Source organism: Manduca sexta, chromosome 9, assembly GCF_014839805.1.
Source record: "Manduca sexta isolate Smith_Timp_Sample1 chromosome 9, JHU_Msex_v1.0, whole genome shotgun sequence".
Taxonomy (NCBI): domain Eukaryota; kingdom Metazoa; phylum Arthropoda; class Insecta; order Lepidoptera; family Sphingidae; genus Manduca; species Manduca sexta.
Genome location: NC_051123.1, coordinates 2312937 through 2335012, shown reverse-complemented (window position 1 = coordinate 2335012; position 22076 = coordinate 2312937). Strand labels below are relative to the sequence as shown.

General features: G+C 41.5%; 2 protein-coding genes and 2 long non-coding RNA genes across 4 annotated transcripts in view; 1 reads left to right on the top strand and 3 right to left on the bottom strand.

The window, feature by feature from the left end:
* LOC115448934 overlaps positions 1 to 6744 on the bottom strand; it is a 9455-nt gene extending 2711 nt beyond the window's left edge. Inside the window, 7 exon segments of the mRNA XM_037436885.1 lie at positions 375 to 1146; positions 2174 to 2369; positions 3792 to 3929; positions 4118 to 4242; positions 4479 to 4649; positions 5315 to 5502; positions 6482 to 6744. Coding sequence (XP_037292782.1) covers positions 375 to 1146; positions 2174 to 2369; positions 3792 to 3929; positions 4118 to 4242; positions 4479 to 4649; positions 5315 to 5502; positions 6482 to 6596 — 1705 coding nt within the window. The 5' untranslated portion in view covers positions 6597 to 6744.
* On the bottom strand, positions 1677 to 2308 carry LOC119188806. The gene is made up of 2 exons (XR_005112111.1): positions 2174 to 2308; positions 1677 to 1871 (listed from the first exon to the last, which is right to left on the bottom strand). It is a non-coding gene; the product is annotated as an uncharacterized LOC119188806 (long non-coding RNA).
* A 600-nt stretch (positions 6745 to 7344) lies between the features above and the next one.
* Positions 7345 to 12380, top strand: LOC119188804. The gene is made up of 3 exons (XM_037436753.1): positions 7345 to 9668; positions 12047 to 12215; positions 12291 to 12380. The coding sequence occupies exon 1, from the start codon at positions 7762 to 7764 to the stop codon at positions 9346 to 9348; it is 1587 nt and encodes a 528-aa protein (XP_037292650.1). The 5' UTR covers positions 7345 to 7761; the 3' UTR covers positions 9349 to 9668; positions 12047 to 12215; positions 12291 to 12380.
* A 1187-nt stretch (positions 12381 to 13567) lies between these two features.
* Positions 13568 to 16223, bottom strand: LOC119188805. The gene is made up of 3 exons (XR_005112110.1): positions 15965 to 16223; positions 14252 to 14336; positions 13568 to 13733 (listed from the first exon to the last, which is right to left on the bottom strand). It is a non-coding gene; the product is annotated as an uncharacterized LOC119188805 (long non-coding RNA).
* Between the last annotated feature and the right edge of the window lie 5853 nt (positions 16224 to 22076).

Sequence of the window (22076 nt, the reverse complement as noted above, 5' to 3'; positions counted from 1 at the left end):
TGACATTGAAAGGACAATGCAATCTAGTCAGGATTCTATATGTGATTGTTATAAGTAATATATGCTTTGTTATATGATAAATATTCATTTCCATATGTAAACTGGCTGGCAAACAATGGCCGTAAATTCTATAGCAAAAAATTTACATGGTTGTTATAAGAAGTTGATACATGTAATGTCAAAATATCCCAAGGAGTAGAAAAATGGAGATGTGATATTATATCACATTTACATAATTTCAACCAGTGTTGTAAGTGGTTTGTTTATAATAGTGTTTATATAGACCTTCAAATGAGACAATGTTGTTAAGGCTGGTTTCTACTGTAATTTGTTTAATGGGATTCCCAATGACTTTACAGATTGCATGAGCTGACACAGAAGATAGACGTATTCATAGTGGTGGGCGGTTCGGGCGCGGCGGCCGGCGGCGTGTATAGCGAGGACGACATCATCATGGTGGACAAGCACGCGCTCGCGGCCGCCGCGCGCGCCGACGACGACGACCTCGAGCGCGCCCGCAACGCGCGCGGCGACCACGTCTACCAGTGCACCGTCTGCCCCGCCTCCTACCCGCGCGTCGCCGACTACCGCGCCCACTGCGCCGCGCACGCGCCCGGCGCCGCGCACGCGTGCTGGACCTGCGGCGCGCAGTTCGGCACGCGCGCCGCGCTGCGCTCGCACTCGGCGGCGCACGCGGCGGCGGCGCTGCGCTGCCACCTGTGCGCGCGCACGTTCGCGTCGGGCGCGGAGCTGCGGCGGCACGAGGGCGCGTGCGAGGCGCGCTGCCCGGCGTGCGGCCGGCGCGCGCTTTCCGACCGCGCCGCGCTGGCCGCGCACGCCGCCGCCGCGCACGGCCGCGCCGCCTCGCCGCCGCACGTGTGTCCCGCCTGCTTCCGCACCTACCGCGACCCCGAGCTGTTCGCGGCGCACCTGCTGCGGCACCGCCAGGCGCGCCAGTTCGTGTGCGGGTACGACGGCTGCATACTGCGCTTCGCCACGCGCAACAACCTCATGGCGCACATCCGCAAGTGCCACGCGTCCGAGCTGCCCGACGACGCCGCCGCGGGAGACGACGCCGCGCCGCCCTCCACCACGTGCCGCGAATGCGGACGCATGTGAGTTACACACATTGTAATTGTACGACCACTGCACTGAGGTACTGAGTTTGAAAATAATTGCGACCGAGATATTCCATCTTAAAAATTAGTTGCAACTCAAAATAAGGAAGTTGGTGATGTAATACCCCAGTGCCTCGGAAAGCACTTAAAACTGTTGGTCCGGCGCCTAATCTCTCTCCTGTCATGTCAGATTGCAGTCTTGCTGTACCATGAAAGTGAAGGAAGAAAGAGTGCATTTGTGTATAGCGCTGACATATGTGCACTATAATATCTCCTGCATACTTGGCTGATCTTCGTTGAGTTTGGCCCCCGTGGGAGAAATTCGTTAAGGAAAAAATCTATACACAAAGTAAATTGTCCTCATTATTTGTTTTTGCAGATTCGGGTCGGTGGCCGCCATGAAGCGCCACGCTCGTGTGCACCGCCGCGCGCAGATGCAGGTTAGTAATAACGTTTTAATAAAACTGAGATTTTTGAAAATAAAGCACCTTACAATGAGATCACTGGAAAACTGTTTAACAATGTGAATAACATTGTAGTTTTAAAATGAAAATCAAATGAGTGAACAAATTTATTACGCCGTTTTATGCCGAGATGATACATGGGGCATTCCACAGACAAGTTAGTTGGACTTGAAAACACATAGTGGGAATATCGCTCCATCTGTTATTTCTTTTTCAAACTTTCTAATTTCCAATGATGTCACGTGTGGGTATTATGCCTCTGTTCCGTTTCTTGACACATACCCTTCTACTGAAATTCAAAGGCATATAACTTGTTTTTTTACTGGAATTAAATATTCTTCCTGTGTTAGAATTTATATGACATATATGTTTTATAAAAACAAAGAGCATAAGTGAGTCTGGTACTCTATTCCTCAGAGTGCCATTGATTCGTAACTAGGCTAATGAAATAAATAATGACGTACATTTATTCAAGTACCATGGAAGTGCAAATGAGCCAATTATGAACAAAATCTAGAATATGAATATTTTCGTCGTCCGCGTTATTGTAAATGCCCCAAGTGTGAGTTTAACACTAGCGCCAGGTCTTACCGTGTGGTGTTGTAGCAGGAGGAGGGCGGCGACTCGCAGGAGGAGGAGCACATGGAGGTGGAACACGACGCGGACGGCGAGGCGGAGGCGGACGGCGACCACGACGGAGAGGTGGAGTACCTCGAGGTCGAGACCCTCGACGACATGGACGAGCAAGAACACAAGCACCACATACAATGACGCACCAGCGGAATGTCTTAACCACATGCAGGAATACTAAATGGGGTGAAAACAAACTAAAATTAAACTTATACATACAAATAATCCTGTTAAATAAACTTCATTAGAATTATTTAACTAAGAGGGGCTTTAGTCAAGTTACATTGTTTGAGCTCAAACTCTATTCACAAGAACTTTATTTTCATTAATACCTCTCAAGGTCATCAACACCCACAACTTCTTTGGCTTTGTGAAGGGTTATGGGCAGTGGCGTAACCTTTTCTTCCGACTAATTTAATTTTATGGTGTTCTGTTAAAATCTGTTACTTCTATTCACCCCTTTATTCCTGTTCACTATGTTTAGTTTTGTCGTACACGCCTGACCCCAAAGATGTTACAAAACCTACTAACTGTTTTCATAACATTTATTTATGTGAATGTAATGAAATTTATAAAATCTTTTCTGCAGTAGAACAGTTCATTTCTTTTTATACTTGTAACAATCGCGTTTTATGTTTCCATCATTTTCACCCCTCATCTCATTGTTAACCATCTTTTACTGGATATACTTAGTGTAATGAAATAAAAGACTTTGATTATGCCTACAAAATATTTACGAGAAAATGTAGAGGTAAATATATTCGAACATAGAATTGTTTTGTATGAATTTAGTTAATAGTATTTTGTAAGTTAGCGATATCTGTAGTAGGTGGCAAAATGGGCGCAATATCCTTCTGCTGGAGCACAACTATTAAATTTTTTCCGCCCTAAATATTCATGAGCTAAAAAGTGCACTTGCACCCCTTTAAATTAAACTTAATATTTATTGTATAGTGCGTAGATACATATGCATCTCCTTAAAAGTAATCCTGGCGATGTTCATGGTTAAATCCTACCACAAACAATCCTGTCACGGCGCTCGTGACATCATCAGCCAGATAATTGAAATTGCGGAATACTTTACAAATACCACTCAAACTCCACTTTTATAAGTAATTTTACTTTCGAATTTACAGCAGGCTCGATCATCCATGAAATGGAATTGTCGTACAAAATTTTTGGTTATAGATGACTCGCTTTGATTGGTTTATTCTTGGGATCGATCCATAGATAACGATAAGGATTGTATATTTACTATGCGATAAAAATATAATGTCATCCGAAGAACGCACTAGGTAGTACATTTCCTACCTGATCACGTCATATGCGGTCTTTGTACACCAGCTGGTGATTGCGTTTTGTGATTTTTTCGACGCAAATAATATATTATGTAATAATATGTAATATTTAGAGGAATAAACTTGTTAAAGTATGCTCTTGTTTATTTGAGTTGCATTTATTAATAAAATATATTGTACAATACTCGTAATGAAAGACTAGGGTCATAAATAGGAAGTAACTCGTCGTCGGTACCAAAAACAGAGAATATGCTGAGCATTACCCCGATATACTTCAGAGCTGGTCGGGCGCGGGCGCGGGCGCGGGCTTGCTGCGGCAGATGACCGCCACGCGGCGCGCGCGCGCCACGCGCTGCCCGCGCCACACGCTGCCCGCGCCGCCCAGCACCGCGTGCGAGAACGAGTAGCGCGCCACGCCCCTGCACACCACGCACCACCAACAACTCATTATTCATCATAGTATTCATCATGTATTTTGTGTGTAACTTGATGTATAGATCACCAGAAAGTATTATTATAATAAATCTTTCCCTAAAATTCAGATAGGCACTATCTGCGACGATACAATGAATGATACCCTATTACTAATTAGTGGGTAATGTCATACCGCATGATATAGAGAGCGCGTCGTTGCAGCAGCGCATGCGCGGCGAGGTGCGGCCGCGCCTCATGCTGCAACCGCATCACCGCGCTCGACGCTAAACACACGCCTGCGATCACCGCCCCGCAGAACTGCAACACACCACGGTCACCAAACAATATACATAGCGAACCGATACGATCGCGTTGACGCTGTAACCTCCGTAATATGAAAACCAGTATCATACAATGCATTGCAGCAAGAAAACAAAACCTGTTCAGCGAGATAACAAACAGCATGTACCTCCATACTTAAAGAAAATATGATAAATTGTGACGGACAGTATTCGCATACAAAGGGTGCTGTCTGTGGATAAATTATGATGTACCCTGACGGCGTCGACGTGCGGGCGGATGAACCCGGCGGCGGCGAGGTCGAGCACGTGTGCGTGCGGCAGCGGCTCGTCGCGCACGAACGCGAGCGCGCGCACGCGCCGCATCACCGCCTCGTTCTCCGCACGCCACGACGACACCTCCGTCTCGCGGTAGCCCTCGATCGCCTGTAACCAGACACAACTCACGATTATATTAACATTTATTGCGTTCTTGCGTCGTCAGACCGAACTTATGCAAAATTATATGACAGATTCCACTGCATTATAGCAAATCGCGTTTTAATAACATTTTAAATGTTTTGTCAGGTTATTTAATTGTGCATAGATTCTTCATCCATAGAGCACAATAAAAATTCTCAAAATAAGTCTGCATTAAATTGCCACATTGGCGTCGTTGTATTGCGTTACGACTGCCATGCTGAGGCTTTTCTCCTCAGTATCAGTCTAAAGTCTGGAATTTATGTCCAATCTGGCAACGGGTTCGCCTCATATTACATCATGAGATGGAATACACTTGGCCAAAAGTGGGTGCAAGATTTATATTTACATACATGGGAATTACAGGTTCTTTATAATCTAGCAAAGTGAGTGTGTACTTACATACACTGAATCTTCAAGTATGTATATTGCTAAAGAAAGAAGATAATATATTGTTAAAGTTTCCATGATCACAATGATGATGTTAGTCTGTTATAAGACTTATTCTGATTTTGGACCTCTACCTAAACCAACCAATATTACCTCAAGAGTTACATGCTATCCAATTAATACCAAAATGTAGCAAATGATTTATTTATATTAATTTTCCACATCATTTAGCTGATACTGACATTATCCCAGTGATCGAACTCGTACCGCATCCTCTTGAGCCGCGGCTCGAGCTCGGCGAGCAGCGCCGCCTCCTCCTGCGCCGACACGAACTCGGGCAGCACCTGCATGTCGCGCAGGAACGCCTCTCGCAACTCCACCTCCTCATCCCCTTTCCATGTTGGGCATATTTCCACTAAGCTAGGATCACCTGTGCCAGAGTGTAAGATACTTGATATATTACACCTTACTACAGGTATGATACAATAATCATGAAGTGTATGAATTTAACATAGCTGGTTGGATTTTAGTGTGATGCTATGTATGTAAGAGATACAAGCTTAATACACTTGCTTCAATGGATATAAAAAGTGACTTTATAAACATTACATAGAAATACATAGCACTAAAATCTTTTCTTATTATAATTATTGAATATTGATATGACTGGTTATCAGGTGACATAATTTACTGACAATTATGAATGCAGGTGAGAGATACATACACACAAAAATAGATGATAATACTGATGATAATAACTGGTGGTATATGTGAGAATCTGCCTGGGTATGTACCAATAAGCAGCAGTATATGATCACTGTTGTATTCTGGTTTGAAGGACATTGTAGCCAGTGTTACTACTGGACATAATAAGACATAACATCTCGTCTCAGGATGATGAGCACAGTAGAAAACCAAACAATATGTTGTAATTCAAGGTGTTGGATGGTGCTTCTAATATTAAGGGTGGTCGTATTGCTTACCATCAGGTGAATAGCAAGCTTGTCTCGTCATTCAAAGCAATAAAAAAAACTGGCAATGTGGCAATTTTCTAGTCAGTCCATTGGTATTGGTCCATTGGATAAAGTGCAGTATAATGTTGGTACATAATACATGTTGACATCATATCAAATATATACTGATTGCACCATATACTAGTATACTTACATCCTAGTCATTAAAAACCACTAGAATATAACGAATAACACAAGATTAGAAGTATGTAGTACCTACTATTCCTAGGGTTTTGTATTCTATTATAAAATCTTTATCATCCTGCCGAAACAAGTGAATAATTTCAGCAATTCACAGGAAACTGCTAGCAAAGGTCCACCTCTAATTATAAACAGCATTAGCCAAGAACCGAATTCTTTTTCGAAATTCTGAATATTGCAATATTGTGTACCTACCAATTACTTTTGGTTCCGTAACGTCAGTTTGAACCGAGCTGTATTTCTTTGGCAAACCTCGATACAAACATTTGAATGAACAGTTTTTTAGGAAACTAAATGTTAACAGACGCATATTTTAAAATATGTACTTCTTAACCAAATTTTCAATTATTTTTCATTCGAAAGATGAAGCCGTAAAAGTTTTTCGCTTTTCTAAATTGCAATTTGCAATGTTTGATTACAATTTACAAACTTGACAAATGACATTTGACAGTCAGCTGATGTGAACATTGCAGGCATAGAATATAATTTCTGTTCACATTTCCAATATGAAATTTGATGCAATTTTTGACGCAATGAATTTTGACAACCAAACACTATTTTCGGGTAATATTATCAAACAAAATAAATTGCATTGGATACGTATGTTAGACATATAGTAAATAATTTTACCTCTGATTCTAAAAATTCGTTATATTCTCAACTTTCAGAAATGGTATTGTGTAAAGATAAAAACACAACCAATCCGTACCATATTTACCCCGAAATCTGGTTACAAGACACTAAATCACAAGCCTTAACCCCGACTTTGAAGTACCTATCTATTATTATAATATTGTTTCATAAGTATCTTCCGTTTCAATGACACTGACTAGTGATCAATCGTGATTCGGTATGGTAATTCGCAAGTGGCTACTTGAGCACACTACGTTTTTGTATGTAGTGTAACTACACTTACGAAACACATTACATAAATCGTTTTTAGAAATCTAAACCTTTACTGTTATTAGTCGTTAAAGTTGTATAAAAATAAGAGAACATCGAAAACATTATAAAAGTATATCTAAAAAAAAAATTTGACAGTTAGCTGATTACAATTTATATATTTTTATTCGTTAACAAGTCACTGTCAATCAAAAACAAACGAGACTAAACTTTTAAAATGGTAAAAGGAACGACATTGCAGGACGGGATGTAGGAGTCTGGAGCGAAAATCAATGATTGAAAATAACTCTAGGTACCTATAGCCTAAGCACCAATCTCAGAACAGTGAAAAGTGAATACCTTTTTTTTGTAAGAAACTTAATCACAGGATGCATTAAATAATATTATTATTTGGTTAACACTGAGCAGTGAACAGAGATGAGTTAACACCGAATCAGCTGATTGCATAAAACAACGTTGTTTACTTGTAAAAAACCTCAAAAAACCTGAAGACATAGATAAACCGCTAAAATATACTAGGTACCTACATAATCTTTAGCAATGCGACCTTAACGTTTAATTTTCTGTAATTGATGATGGAGCGGCTTCCCGATGAATTACTTTTGATGATAATGGAACAACTATCTGTGACGGACGTGATGGACTCGCTTTCTCGTGTGTGTCGGCGCTGGGCTTCCTTGGTGCGGGGCCGCGTGTTGGTGATGAGGCGACCCAGCGACGTTAGCAAACTGCACTCCGGCTTGTACACGCTGCAGGTGCTCGCTTTCCTCCCCACGCCGGGCCCGCTGCTCATGAACTTGATAGACTACGTGCCGCTCCTGCGCGACCTCACCATACACGCCGCGGTGCCGTTCAACTCACACCACTTCGAGTTACTGCAGCGGCTGACAAACCTCTACCATCTAGACGTGTTCGCGCTCTCACGCGTATATGAGATGGATCTGGTGCCGACCATAAGTCGACTCGGCTCAGTAGTGATTAACGACAACGTGGCGCCTGGGGTGCTGCGCGCTGTGGCGAAAAACTCCCAGCTGCGCGCAATCTGCATGTATGGCCGTTCCATGAACTATCCACGTCGCGAGCTGATCACGCTAATACGTGCGCGCACCAACCATCTCACAGAGTTGGTGCTGCGTTGCTCCACATTATCGGACCGCTCGTACAAGGTGATTGGTGGCTGCTCCAACCTGATCGTGCTGCAGCTGTATTCTTGCTGGCTGATGACGGGCACCGGCGCGCTGTACGTGACGCGTCCGCAGCGGCTGCGCAAGCTGCACGTGACGGGCGCGCGCGTGCTTCGCGCTCCGGCCATTAGCTGTATGATGGAGCAACTGCCGCGGGGCCTACTCGAGTTCGACATCAGTTGCGGCTGGTTCGGCGACGAGCACATTGAGCCGCTGGCAGCACGAGTGCCAGCCCTGCGCGTCATTGAGGCGTGGCGTTGCCGCCTCACACGCGACGGAATTGTCAAATTAGCAATGAGCCTACCCGAACTGCACACACTCGATGTGGACCTGACACTGTTTGAAAGGCATTTGGAAAAGTTGGACACACATGCTTCACTGAAACTAGTACGCTGTCTCATAGAAATGACCGATGAAGAGCTAGCAGCTGCAAGACCTTTTGAACCTGAAATTCCAATGTCAGTGATGTATTTAAGATCAAAGATTGTATTGACTATTGAAGAAATGGAGGAGCTCAAGAAAGCATTTGCCGAAGAGGCATCATTTAAAGAGGGGGAGGAGGATTACGACGAAGTGATAGAGGAAGAAGAAGAGGATGAGGAAGAATTATTGCGAGTGGAGGATTACGACGACGACGACGACGTTGATGACGATGACGATGACGTTGAGGAGGAACAAGAGGAACTGGAAGAAAAGGTGGAAAAAGAGGTGTCGGAGAGCGAAAGAGAAAAACAAAAGGAGCAGGCACATGAAGAAGGAACACAAGGAACAGAAGAACCCATAGAAGAAAATGAATCAAATCGCAAATACCGAATGATCTCTACTAACGCGAAATATACGCGGCGCTACTTCAGGGGCGGAAACGAAGGGTTCCGAGCCACTCTCTTCTACTACTGGACCAGGAACAGGCAGCTGGAGCCTCTGCCCGCTCACATACAACCCGACTACAGCGAACCAGACAATGGCTGCCATTAAATAGAACTCAACTGTTCAGTAATGAGAGAAATTCAAAATATAGATTCACAGTATGCATGCGGTACACATTCGTGCACTGAGTATTAGTGCTGTGATAAAGGTGCACATGTTTAAACTACATACTGTATTTACATATTAAACCCCTTACAAATAATATAAAACATTAAATGTTGTGATACATGTAGTAAGAGGCACAATTCATTTGGTGTTCACATTGTGTTCAAAGCTCTGTGTATGTATTAAGTTTATAAAGGAATGCATAGGAGTTACTGCAGTATACACAGAAAAATTGATGAACATCCAGCGAACATGGACAGCAGGTGAGGGATTGAATGTGTGTTACTTGTGTCATTTGTGATTTTAACACTCAGGGCTGCTATTTTACACCATACAGATGTGCCCATTTAAAACAACCAAAAATATTTTTAGGCCTTACTTAATTGGCTCGTGAAATATCAGTGCGATGTCACAATGTGCTGTGTCATACCTCTTATCAAAGCTGTTGGTAGCATTCTCCTGCTTATGACGGCTGTGGCATTTAGTATGAGCTGAGTGAGACAATTATTCCCTTCTTGAATTATTGTATTATATGATTTTCTATTTTATCATACTATTACAGCAATTTCATGGCAGCTCTGAGCATGTCCAACTCGAGTATAGTAATAATATTGTATATCATTATCAATCAATCAAATCAATCGCACCACTTGTAGCTTGCTGTAGATATAAGTCACTGTAGGATTCTCCATTCTGTGTACTGCAATTGTGCTGAATTTTAAATACTCTATATCTAGATGTACTACATGTAGCAGTCATGAGAGTGAAGGGTTCTTGACAATAATTTTTATTATGATTTCTAGCAGCTTACTTTTAAAAACTTATTAAATTGGGAGGCAGGACTTTACTATATATATACATCCTATGTCTGTAATATAATAATACAAGGGTACTTAACTTTTGAAAATTATTCACACAGCACAACTGACATGTATGTGATGTTGTTGGAGAGGTGTTAAGTAGACATTTGAGGTGTGCTAACACAATTCTAGTGCGGGTTGGCCCATCTTTTTAACTCACTTCTTTAACTTCTGCTAGAATCCTCATTTCTTTTCTCAAACATAGCTAGCACAGTTATAATTAGTTCCTTTGGCCTTGAGGGTATTAATGATAATGATTGGTATTGATTTGTTTTTGGTTAAGCACTACCACTTGGACGGCAGGAGCAGGTAAATTGAAAGTTGACATTATAATTTTTTTTTGATGTAGGTAAATTTGATATAAAGATATTTTTAAATATTATCATTATCTGAAAGAAAGAAAATATTTATTTGTAACAAGCAATAAAATATTATATATTTATTATAAGTATAGATAATTACAAAAATCTACTTACAAGAACTATGTAGTTTAATGTTTTATAACTGAAGACTTCTACACTATATTTTATTAATCCCAGAATCAGAACACAGCCTTAGGCTGTAGTTAAAGTTGGAACCTATCATCATTAAATTTACACATTTATAGATATTCCACATAAACAATTGATAGCATTGTGTTGGAATTGAATTGGTCACACCAGATTATAATTATTAAAAATGTGGGTATTTAGATATGGAGGACAGAGGCAAAGTGTACCATCTTATATGAGGGACAAGTTGAAAAAGAGTCCAGATGTAACTGCTGTGGTCAGCAAATTATAACACAAAAACCCACCACAATAGTGCTAGCTAATGGATATGACATGGATTTAGCAGTTATTTACGGAGAGAAGTGTGCAGAGTTAAAAAAATGATATCTCTGATGAGTTGTGAGTACTGACGAGAGCACATACCCTACTTAACCATTTTCATTTCTTCATTTTATTTCTACTCTTTATATGCAGAGAAGTATATGTGCAGAATTTTTGGCACTATCTTTAAAATAAAATTGACCCACGTGTACGATGGTGCCACCATAATTTGTAATTTTTTTCATAGACACTTTTCCATACACGAGATGTTTCTTCGTGCCTCTACCCTCCAAAATATATGGGTAAATTAGACAAATCAGTTCGTTTCCAGTTTACCTTAATTAGCGTAAATATTGGAGTGCGTTAATAATATTTTTTAGTGCGCTGTTTATGTTAGTTACTTAATCAAGTATATTTAGCTATACCTATCTCATTAAGTATGCAAATATTTTAAAGCGTCCTAAATGTTTATATAGATAGGTACCGCGCAATAAAATCTTATGACATTTCATTGAAAAGGTGAACAAAAACAGAAAGGACGCATCAATTAGCATACTGGCCGTGACACTCGAAGTCACACGTAGCCGCGATGCTGCACTGTTGTCAATTGTTATCATTTGTTTAAATAGGGCCGGCCTTGTACTTCGTGCACTGCACACCGTATATATATTCGTAATAAAAGGATTTATGGTATTATCAGCAAGTGGGTCGATAAAGTTATTACTATAGACGGCTAAAAGTCTAGAGAAGAAAGGAGAGAAATGAGGATTAGATTATGTAATGTGTAGGTGGGATTATTTTTATCCTAGGAGGGTAAAGCGACTTTACTAAAACTAATGTTAAGTCTAAAATGGATTTCCAATATTTTATAGTGAATTGAAGTCGCTTACAATGTGCCGCCATTAGCCTAATTACGTTAGTTCTGTAAATTCGCTCAAACTGCATGCAATCGTTACATCTGTTTTACAGAGTTTAACGTCGTAGCCCGGCGTCGCATCGCTAGCCTACTCGGCCTGTGAAGTCAGCGCAGTCACATCTCGGCACACACGTTCGAATGCAATAATTTTAAGGAAGATTTGTGCATTGAATGTGTCGAGCATGACCCTGCAGCTCGCCGATAGCCGCGTCAGAAGCGGAGGTAGAGTGTATTGTAATTTATTAATTAGCCTTGAGGTGATTTGCCCCTTTCATCAGAGTATTTGTCGTCGCTCAGGCTGGAGGGTGTCGCAAGCGGTGCAGCGCCATCGTGTTGCGCCATCAGCCGCGCCGGGCCACACCACAGCCGGCAGACGAGCTGCGGCCGGTGAGTTCTTATTCTCATCTATTACTTCTATGTTATATAAGTATTTGCAGTGTTCACAAACGTGTTAGTTGTATTGGTGCCTAGGAGACACAATTGATTTTAGTGATGCTTTGTCATTTAAGTATACTAAAATCTGCAAAGCAGGGATTTGCTACGTGGCGTCGAGTCACTATTCTTACCGTTCGAAGCCCAATAGAAGGAACGTCGTAAATCTGCTGTCCTTTGCGAAACCCGTGCTGCGTCGCGTCGGAGTCAATAATATAGTATTGTGCTCGTTAAATACATTATAGATATACTTAACATTTAAGAAATTAAAAGTGGACGAGGATGTTTCTTTCCTTAACGCTCTGATGTAGAACGCGACTTGTATTTGGCGTGAATTTTAACAAACCTTTGTTTTCCTGTCTACTTTACGTTGTTTCCGTAAACACGCTTTGGCGTCATTCGAGTGTGGAAGTTTTTATGGTGTCCGAAAGCTTCACTGCACCGCTTTGTTTTAAAACGATATGTGGAACATGTTTAATATAAATAATACTAAGTTGTTTTGGTGCAGAAGTACAATATGCACCGGACTATTTTCAATTGCTTGTTTTGGCTATGTATTAATCAATATGGGCGCGAGCGCTGTTGAAGACCACGATGTTTCCGAGCCCCAGTCCCCACGCCACGTATACCTTGGCGCCCCGTAGGGAACTGCCTATCTGGTCTGAACCAGATAAAAAAACCCTTCTTACATAAAGAATTCTGATAGATAATAAGAATTTAGTGTACATCAACACGATAATGGTGACCCCCCGACCACTGTGCCCATTCGCTTGCGTCTGGCTCAGCGATTGTCTTTAGTTAGGGACCTAGTCTAGTAATTGGCACATTGTGTCCGAGACAATGACGGCGGATATGTACGCGTTGCATCGCTCTCGCGATCTACAATTCCTAGTTCCGTGTCGATGCGTGCGATATCGCGTCGACTGTCGAGTTTACATAATAAACGCGGTATAACATTCGTTCAGTACATAGACGGGGAGTCTAGGCGGGGCGGTCTCACAGTGAGGGATGTGGTCGGTATGCAGTACCAAGTTACTCTTGTTACTAACATCTGCCTCTATTGCTTATATTTTATTACACTATAAAAATGGGTAAAATAGAAAAAAAAAACACTACTACACCAGCCTCTAGAGAAGGCTTGTTATAAAAATTCTTGATCAATACTGCAGTCTTTGTGAACTTTATTTATACATTATTTTTTCGTTTTTCCAGTGTTATCGTTTCGATTTTTTTACTTACTGATTCACGTTCGTTGATCCCAACTTCCACGTAATCTTGAAACAGCCCGGTAATAAATAATGGTACATCCTGCAAACAGTTGTAATTATGATGAATTTGTTTGTCATGATTAAAGTGTAAATGTCGGCGTACATGACTAATAAACATTTGTTTGTTTTATTTAATTAATTGATTGTACGTTTTTATTACGACTAGATACACTATTTAGGTACCTGTATGTACGGGGTAACAACCGACACTTCAACTGAAGCAGGCAGAGGACCTCAACGTGCACCGATTTAACCTCCATGTAATGGAGTTTATAAGGTCTATAGATTTTTAAAGTAAAATGGTTGGGGCTACCTACAATCGTAATTTTTTTTTACTCAAATAAAAGTAACGTGACCATTGCGAAGACGCTAATTCGAGACATTGTTAACGTCTAACGGAACAACTTCAATAATAAAATATTAAGGACCAAACCGAGCCCGCGTATACAAAACAACATAAGCATTCGCATTACCTACGTTATATTAATATGCAAGTGCCTATAGGAAACATGCACGAGGAAAGCTCTGCCATCTGATGGCGCAATTTGAAACGTTTACCCTGAAATTCTACAGCTTGACTGGTAGACAAGCACGTGTGGACAGGTAATCACACCGGCCAGGGACACTCTTAACCCATTGTCACCTGTAAACAAAGGAATAAGTTAATATCATTATCTAGGGTGGACTTGACAAGTACATATTATGAAGAGTAGTTTTGAACTGTCGAACACGTAAAACAGTTACATTTATTATCGTGAAAGGCAACAGCCAGTGGTGAGTAAATACAGAGCAGTAACTCGGAAACTGTTTCACTAACTGTTATATGAGAGTGACTCGCATATACGGTCAAACGGTGCGAGGAGTTGTTGTATAGTAGCTGGCCCGGCCAACTCGCACCGCGTGGACTGGACAAATTGATTTAATTGAACGTTTTCTACCAGTTGCTCTCCCCGCACCCCGCGTCATCCGGTGGCCCGGGGACCCGTTAGCGCACCCACCAGTTCGCTGTCCCTTATGTCTTGCTAATAACGTCGTTTTTACTTATTTCTTAAAGATTTAGAACAGATACGAATGAACTATTTCCTTATTAAAATTGTATACTAACAGCCTACCTAATTTAAAAACCTTTAGCATTAACAAACAACAAATGAGTATTTTAATGTTTTAAATTAAAACTTTACATTCGTTGTTAAAGTATTGCAGTAACGATTATTCCTTGTGGCTTGGTTTGTTCTGAATGGAGTTAATGACCGTTTTGTGGCGCGTCACAAAGTTACCCCAAACCGGAGGTTAGTTTAGATCAGAGTTCCCAAACTTTTTTGTGTCGTAGACCCCTTGCCATTACTTACCTGATATTGATTTCCTGTTAATTTCTAACTGTAGTGAAGTTTAGTGTTAAAAACTTAAAGTAAAAACACATGTAAATTTATACATTTATTAATTGAAATTAAATTAAAACTACTCAAAATAAATTTTGGTATCTGTTATGTAAAATAAAAAATAAAATAAAATACACTATCGTGGACTCCCATTTTCATTTCATGGACCCCCAAATTTTTTTTTCGCTGACGTAGACCCCTTGCAGGTTATCATAGACCCCTAGGGGTCGATAGAGACCACTTTGGGAATCACTGGTTTAGATGCTTGTGGTATAAGAAACATTTTTCAGTTATCAAATTTCTACATATTTCTAGGCATATAGGCTATACGGCCATAATGGTTCAAGTGATGTTACGCACATAGTGACTGTCCATTGCTCCATCTATACATAACACCAGGTATCCTGCACTCACCTTACCTTGCCAGGGTAAAGAAAGTGATGGCATTAGGCGTATCCACGGCAGCTGGTATTCAATAAAACAGGCCGGTATCATCTTATTATCAAAGCGAATTTTGTTGGTAGTTGGTAGTGCTTATACCGTTTATTTAAAAATAACAGTAATAATAAAAGGGCGGAAATAAATGAAACATTATTATGTAGCGTATACGGAACGGCCACTTCCCTGAAACATTACTCTACAGCCGCGCATCGCACGCATACATCACCGCTCTCCCCGTGCACCACACACCCACAGTCTACACACTGGAGCGATTGGAAGTACATTGTGTGCATCGTACAATAATCTCACCCTTCTAACTCGAGTAAACATAAGACGCTTAGTAGGTGTGTAGTGAGCTTGCCATCTATATGCACGAAATGCTTCGCGTCTTCCTTGATAATGTGCAATACTAAGGAATGGAACGAGTTACCTTTTGGGGCTTTTTACTTACTTAGGTTAGGCTTGTAACATCATAGATCGTAAAATCATCACTTTTCATCAGATATGATAATGGTCAAACGTCTTGCCTACAAATAAGTAAACTGTATGGCGATTCGATTCCGACGTAAAATTATGTGGCCCGTCTCTACTTCTTTTATTGTCGATTTTACAAAAACCAAGATAAAGTACGACACAAAAGTATTAAAGCAGTAGAAAATTTAAGAAATCTTAACGAAAATATTAATTTTATATACCTGTCAATTGTTTGAAATAACTGTCAGCAATTGACAGAATGCGCGCTGCAAATTCATAGTTAGGACCTCAGAACAATGACAAGCAATGTTCTTGTTCTGAGGTTAGGTTAGGTTAGACGGGACAACGTCTGTCGGGTCAACTAGTACATAATAAATACCAAGGAGTACATCCATAGTTGATATTATACAATACAGTATTGCCTATAGTAAACTAGGAACAGAGTCAGGTTTCGTTGGCACCAATCTTAATTCCCGGTACGACTTCTTGTTTTATTGTGGCGTTCACGCGGACGTGTTAAATGTAGACGCACAGTATCGATTACTCGTCGGTGCTCAGCGCTACAGCGACCGGGCTCGTGGTCATCGTTCATGAGCCTAGACCTGCATCGCATCGCATTGACCGCACTGTCTTATGTTGTGATAAGTGACGTGTCGACTGCAGGGATAGTACCTATTTGCAAATGAACTATACCTATATTACATGGACCTCCGACCTATCGGCTTTAGCCACTAGTAGCGAGTAACTAGTGTACCGCCATATGCATACATTTTTCAAGTTGGAGAACTCATATAATCCACGAGCTCGCCGATTTCACGGCTTAAATACGATGCTTTAAACAATGAGCGACGAATATCGATTATAGCGCTAAGCGCAGCGATTAATCCGATTAGCCCCTCGTTGCTAACCAGTGCGTTACATCGAGTGCTCGCGCCTCGCTCCAAACACTCATTTAGAAGAATGGCCGAATTACTTCGTGTTCTGTCTTAATTACTTCAATAAACCAACAACATTCTACATAAACGAACAAGTGGGTCACTGAAGTAAGCGATCGCTGTCGCTCATTGCCACTTACAGTACTAGAGGTATTGTGAGAGGAAATGATTATAATAAGATAGGAATGGATTTTTGATGTTTCCGTAAATTTCTCAGGCAACAGGAAACGTAAATGTAAAGTTGTCCGTTAGCTTCCTGTGATATTGCAGTAGCAATCTATTGCCGCGACGTTGATGCTATAAGAAAAACTAGCAGTGGCATGACGACCGAAAACAACATGAACAAGGGCCCTGGGTGGGTGTGTACCTAATGGGTTGTCGATCTCGTTTCCGACCTGTTATACGACGGGAGCTTGTTGCCATGCAGATCTAATGAAGTGATAAATCAGCGTCGTGCCGTAGACACTAGACGCGCATCGCACGCCGAAATATGTGACATTACGGAACGCTGGGAGCGCTGCATTCCAGCCCTGAACTACTCGCTAATGAGCTTCGCTTCAGTAAATGCCACGGTGCTTTAACGTGTGTAATATTATTTCATTTAGACCCACTAAATTAGAGATGCATAATATAATCCATGAAGACATCAATCACCTACTAATAGCTTAGATCCGACATATGGTACGAGCCGTCGGTAATAAACGAGAGACTTTTGAATACCCTCCAGGCCCAAAACTAATAACACGGGTTACATAAACATTTGTCTCAGAACGACAGTAGTAGGTCATTAACCCACCTCGCTCTTCAAGCTAACATCCGCCGTGCAGGCTGTCATGAGTGTTGCAGTTGAGCGCATGCTATAATTAATAAAATAAGGACGCGCGCAGATTGCCGTGTCGTTTCCTACAGAGAGCCGAGTGTAGTGTGCAGCTCGTGTGCGCCGAGCAAGCGATGAGTGCGGAGATGCGGTATCTCGGAGACGAGGCCTTACTGCTGTTTATCGACCGACACATCGTGGAGTAATGTTGTCAGCGATCCCACACCTGGTCGGAAGTTCCGTTTTGTAATCTCTAAAGGTATTCCGACAGCACTCTATGTGGGGCGCTGATTAGCGTTATCTACACTGATGTCATTATAAAGCAGAAGCTTTTGTTTAAACACGCTTATCTTTAGAACTACTGCTCCCATTCTTATAATTCTTCCACTAATAGACAGTCACATTATCTCTGAGTATTTCCTACTTCCAGTTGAGCGTGTCCGTGATTTTTCTAGTGTAGGCAATACTGCCGCGGTCATCATTGAATAGAGAGAGAACCCGACATATTTTGTATCCGTAAGCAGTGACAACTGAAGACAATTCAAGTATAATGTCCTTACCCGACAAACAGGACAGGACGATTATTCCAAAGCTACAATCAAGCAACTCAATCTCTTTCGTTGGTGGACATATTTATAATTGTTCGGTAACACATACCATCAAGCCCAATAAACAACTTACTATGCTGCCCAGATTAAACAAAAATCTGAACGATAAAAATAGAAGGCATGATGTACTAACTAAAAATACCAGGTAATTTATGTTAAAGCCTTGGAATTAAAAAAACGAAGCTGATAACACCAGGAGCGGAGGGCGGAACCGCGCGCAGTCACTAGCGCGTGCTGTTTGTGCGAGCAGTAAACACTGCCATTTAAATAGGGTACCGGACTCATTTTTATTCTTTACTATTATCAAATATTTACGTTGTATAAATTATAACACAAAAGGAATTATCAAAATCCGGTAAAAAATCAACAAGTTATGAGTCTTTGAATTTCGGTGGAAGGGTTAACAAGAAACAGAAAAGAGACAAAATATCCACATGTGACGTCATCGGGAATTACGACGCGTGCGAAAGAAAGAGATGAAGCGATATCCCCACTTCATGCCCACTTCTGCACATTACAATATTTTAAATATGAATTACTCGCTCATTTTTTAACCAATTTTTATGCTGTTTTCGCAGACGTGCTTCTTTTTCGTATTAAAATCCATTACATATAGAATAATGTACAAAATCAAGCATAGGCCGGTCCCCTATTACTTAAACGTGAAAATAATGTTCATTGTGTGCCAGTGTGTGCGCGCGTGTCCGTGAGATGTTCGCCGGACATCACGCGGCCGAGGGGAGGGACGCTCCAGCGGCCGAACCTTGTGGCTTATAATGAACAATTATTTCTAACGATTGAACTGCTTTGCAGCCTATCAGCCGTACTGCACTGAAAAATAGTTACATTTGATTAAGATAAAATGCTGTGTTAATTATCCCCTCTGAAGATATTCGCGTGGCGTTTTCAACATACAGCAACAAAGACAGAACTGATTGCAATTAGATTTTTTTTTAAAAGAACCGAGCTAATGACTAGCTGTCCGCCGAGCCGCCGAGCGGAGCTTGTTTCCTAGCCAGGAGGATCAGTGGCGACCTTCGGCGCGACGGCCGACGCTCTGAAACCAAACACGTATGTAAAGTTAATGTCACGCACATTAATTACGTTGGTTTGAGTACTGGACGCACACACGCGCAATGAGCTGTGTTGTGTTGTACACTGTGTTGCGACATTACACTCACATTTTATTATTGCCATTTAATTTCCATGCAAGTACTGTTTACACTTGTACTTAGACAGTCGATGGTGTGTAATGTAATATTAAAATACTAATAGACCTACTAAACAAACAGTTGTAGCGGTATCTATAACAATATACAGCTCAAGAGTTTGTTTGTTTGAACGCGTTGATATCAGGAACCACTAAACCGATTTAAAAAAACAATCACTAATAGGAAGCTAGCTATACATTACTCCTGAATGCTATAGGCTACTTTTTATCCCGAAAAACAATTTTCACGCGGGCCGAGTCGCAGGTTCAAGCGTCTGATAAAATTTACCAGCCAAATAAATCATAACGGATAAGTTCATGCATACTACTGTCATTTTAATTCGTTTGTATCTTACTTTACCCTACGAATAAATTTTATCTTATGATTGAAAAATCAGTCTTTAATAAGTTACATACCTAGATGTAGCCGCTCCCTGAGAGACGAACAGACCTATGTTTAGATGAGGCCACACAGGGGCCTCGAAACCCTTGTTTCTATGAGGAGCAAAGTGCAATATATCGTACATACTTCAAAACTCTTGTGACGTCGGAAATCTAAACAGCAGTATTATACAGATAGCCGAGCTTATTTCCGCGCCATGTTAAAGGCGGCCGGGCGCGGGCTTGTCGCCGTCTGCTTGTTCTGCGACTGCCGCCGTGACGTAGTTGTACACAATATAATATAACATAATATAATAGTCCCTAAAGCGTACGCGCAGCCAGTACGACTACCGCGGTGAGGTCTTGGATTCGGATCCCGGGTGGTGCCAAAAATAATTAAGGCCGGTGTATTTCCATCTTAAAAAATACTCAGTAGCAGGTCGGACACAGGAAGTTGACGGTGTGGTGCTCCTCGGAAAGCATGTAAAGCCATTGGTTCTGTGCATGATTCCCTTCGGATCACGTTAAATTGCCGTCTCCCCGGACTATGAGAATGAAGAAAAAGAGAGTAAACCTGTGTATTGCGCACTATAATATCTCCTGTGTACTTGGCTGATCTCCATTAGGATTGGCAGTCGTAGCCAAATATCGTCGTGGAGGGATTCCTGCTCTGGGAATATGATATCGTGTTTTTTGAATTTATGTGGATTTTAATTGCGCGTGCTGGAGATAATGAAGCGAAACATTATGTAACCAAGCAAGTAAGCCACTATTTAGGCTAAATCATGCAAATATTTGTTCATTGCGCAACAACGGTGATCAGCAGCCTCTGAGCGCGTCGGGCACGCGCGCCACGTGGCGACTGTCAGAGGTCACCCGCGGCGCCAGAGGAATGTCGCGATTAACAACACTTTGTATGCAAGTGGAGCTCGCTAGAGATGAGCCGACCGGTCCTCGGGCGGCTCGCGGCCGGTCGCGCCGCCTAACATTTCGAATATTGAATAATGACAATCTAAATACCCCGCATAGTTTTATTGGCGTCCAATGTACTATTTTCCATAACGCCACCATTATTACTTTGATAAATCTGTAGGATAACCCTCCCGCACATGCTGCTAACGTCACGCGAGGAATGTTATAATATGTATAAAAGCTTCGTTGTGCTGAATCGCGTGGCTCATCGCGGAACTACATTACCGGCTCGGAATTTGTTTATTGCCCTTTTGACACCGCTATATGTCAAGTTCGTCAATATTAATGATATTGGAAATCTCATCTAGATGATTCCATCTTAATGGGTTTTTATATTATTAACATAAATTAATACGGAATTAATAGGCCTACAAGATGCCATTTTTACATAATTAAACGTCAAATTATAATTGATCTATATAAAAAATTTGCTAATGACTACAAAATTGAGTGGTTCTCACGACGGAGCGCGCTCGACGCCGTGAGGTAAATACCTCAAGTAATAACCACGCTGAGTAACACATAGTCCGAGCTCCACAATAAGACGCGTCATACATCTCTTGTGTTGTGTGCATTAGCTTCGAGGGACTTTCTCTCCACAACGCCTCAATTCATTATTTGCATATGATCTTATGTACTAATCGGTGCCGAAATCTAACCCAATACCCGTTCAACAGCCGGCTCGTCACCCATGTACTGTAAAGACATCAGTGGGCAAGAGTACTGAAAAGTCTTGCCAGAATTACTGGCCGAGTTTCGTAATATCCTACTTGATGTGTTTACACTCTGCTAATATTTGCAGCACATATTGTTCGACTGAGCTGCGTGGATTTTCTATTGAGTAAACAGTTAATCAGTGAGTGTACTGTTAAAAGCATCGCTAGCACTTATTACGACCCCTCTATAGTGTTGCCAGATGACTCGCTTTTGGTAGAATGTGACGTCTTTCAGCCATCTCGCGAGGCATTAGTACAGTAGAATAATAGAGGAGCCAAAAAGAACAAAAAATATACCTGTCTAAACTAATGGTGGCCTGGCTTGAAGACAAGTATATTCGGCGACCACCGGCACAGGCGCCGGCAGGCAGGTGAGAAGGTCTGTACTCTTTTGTCTCAGTTTAAGTTTTACCATTGAAAACAAACAGAACACATGGCAGCAGGTATATC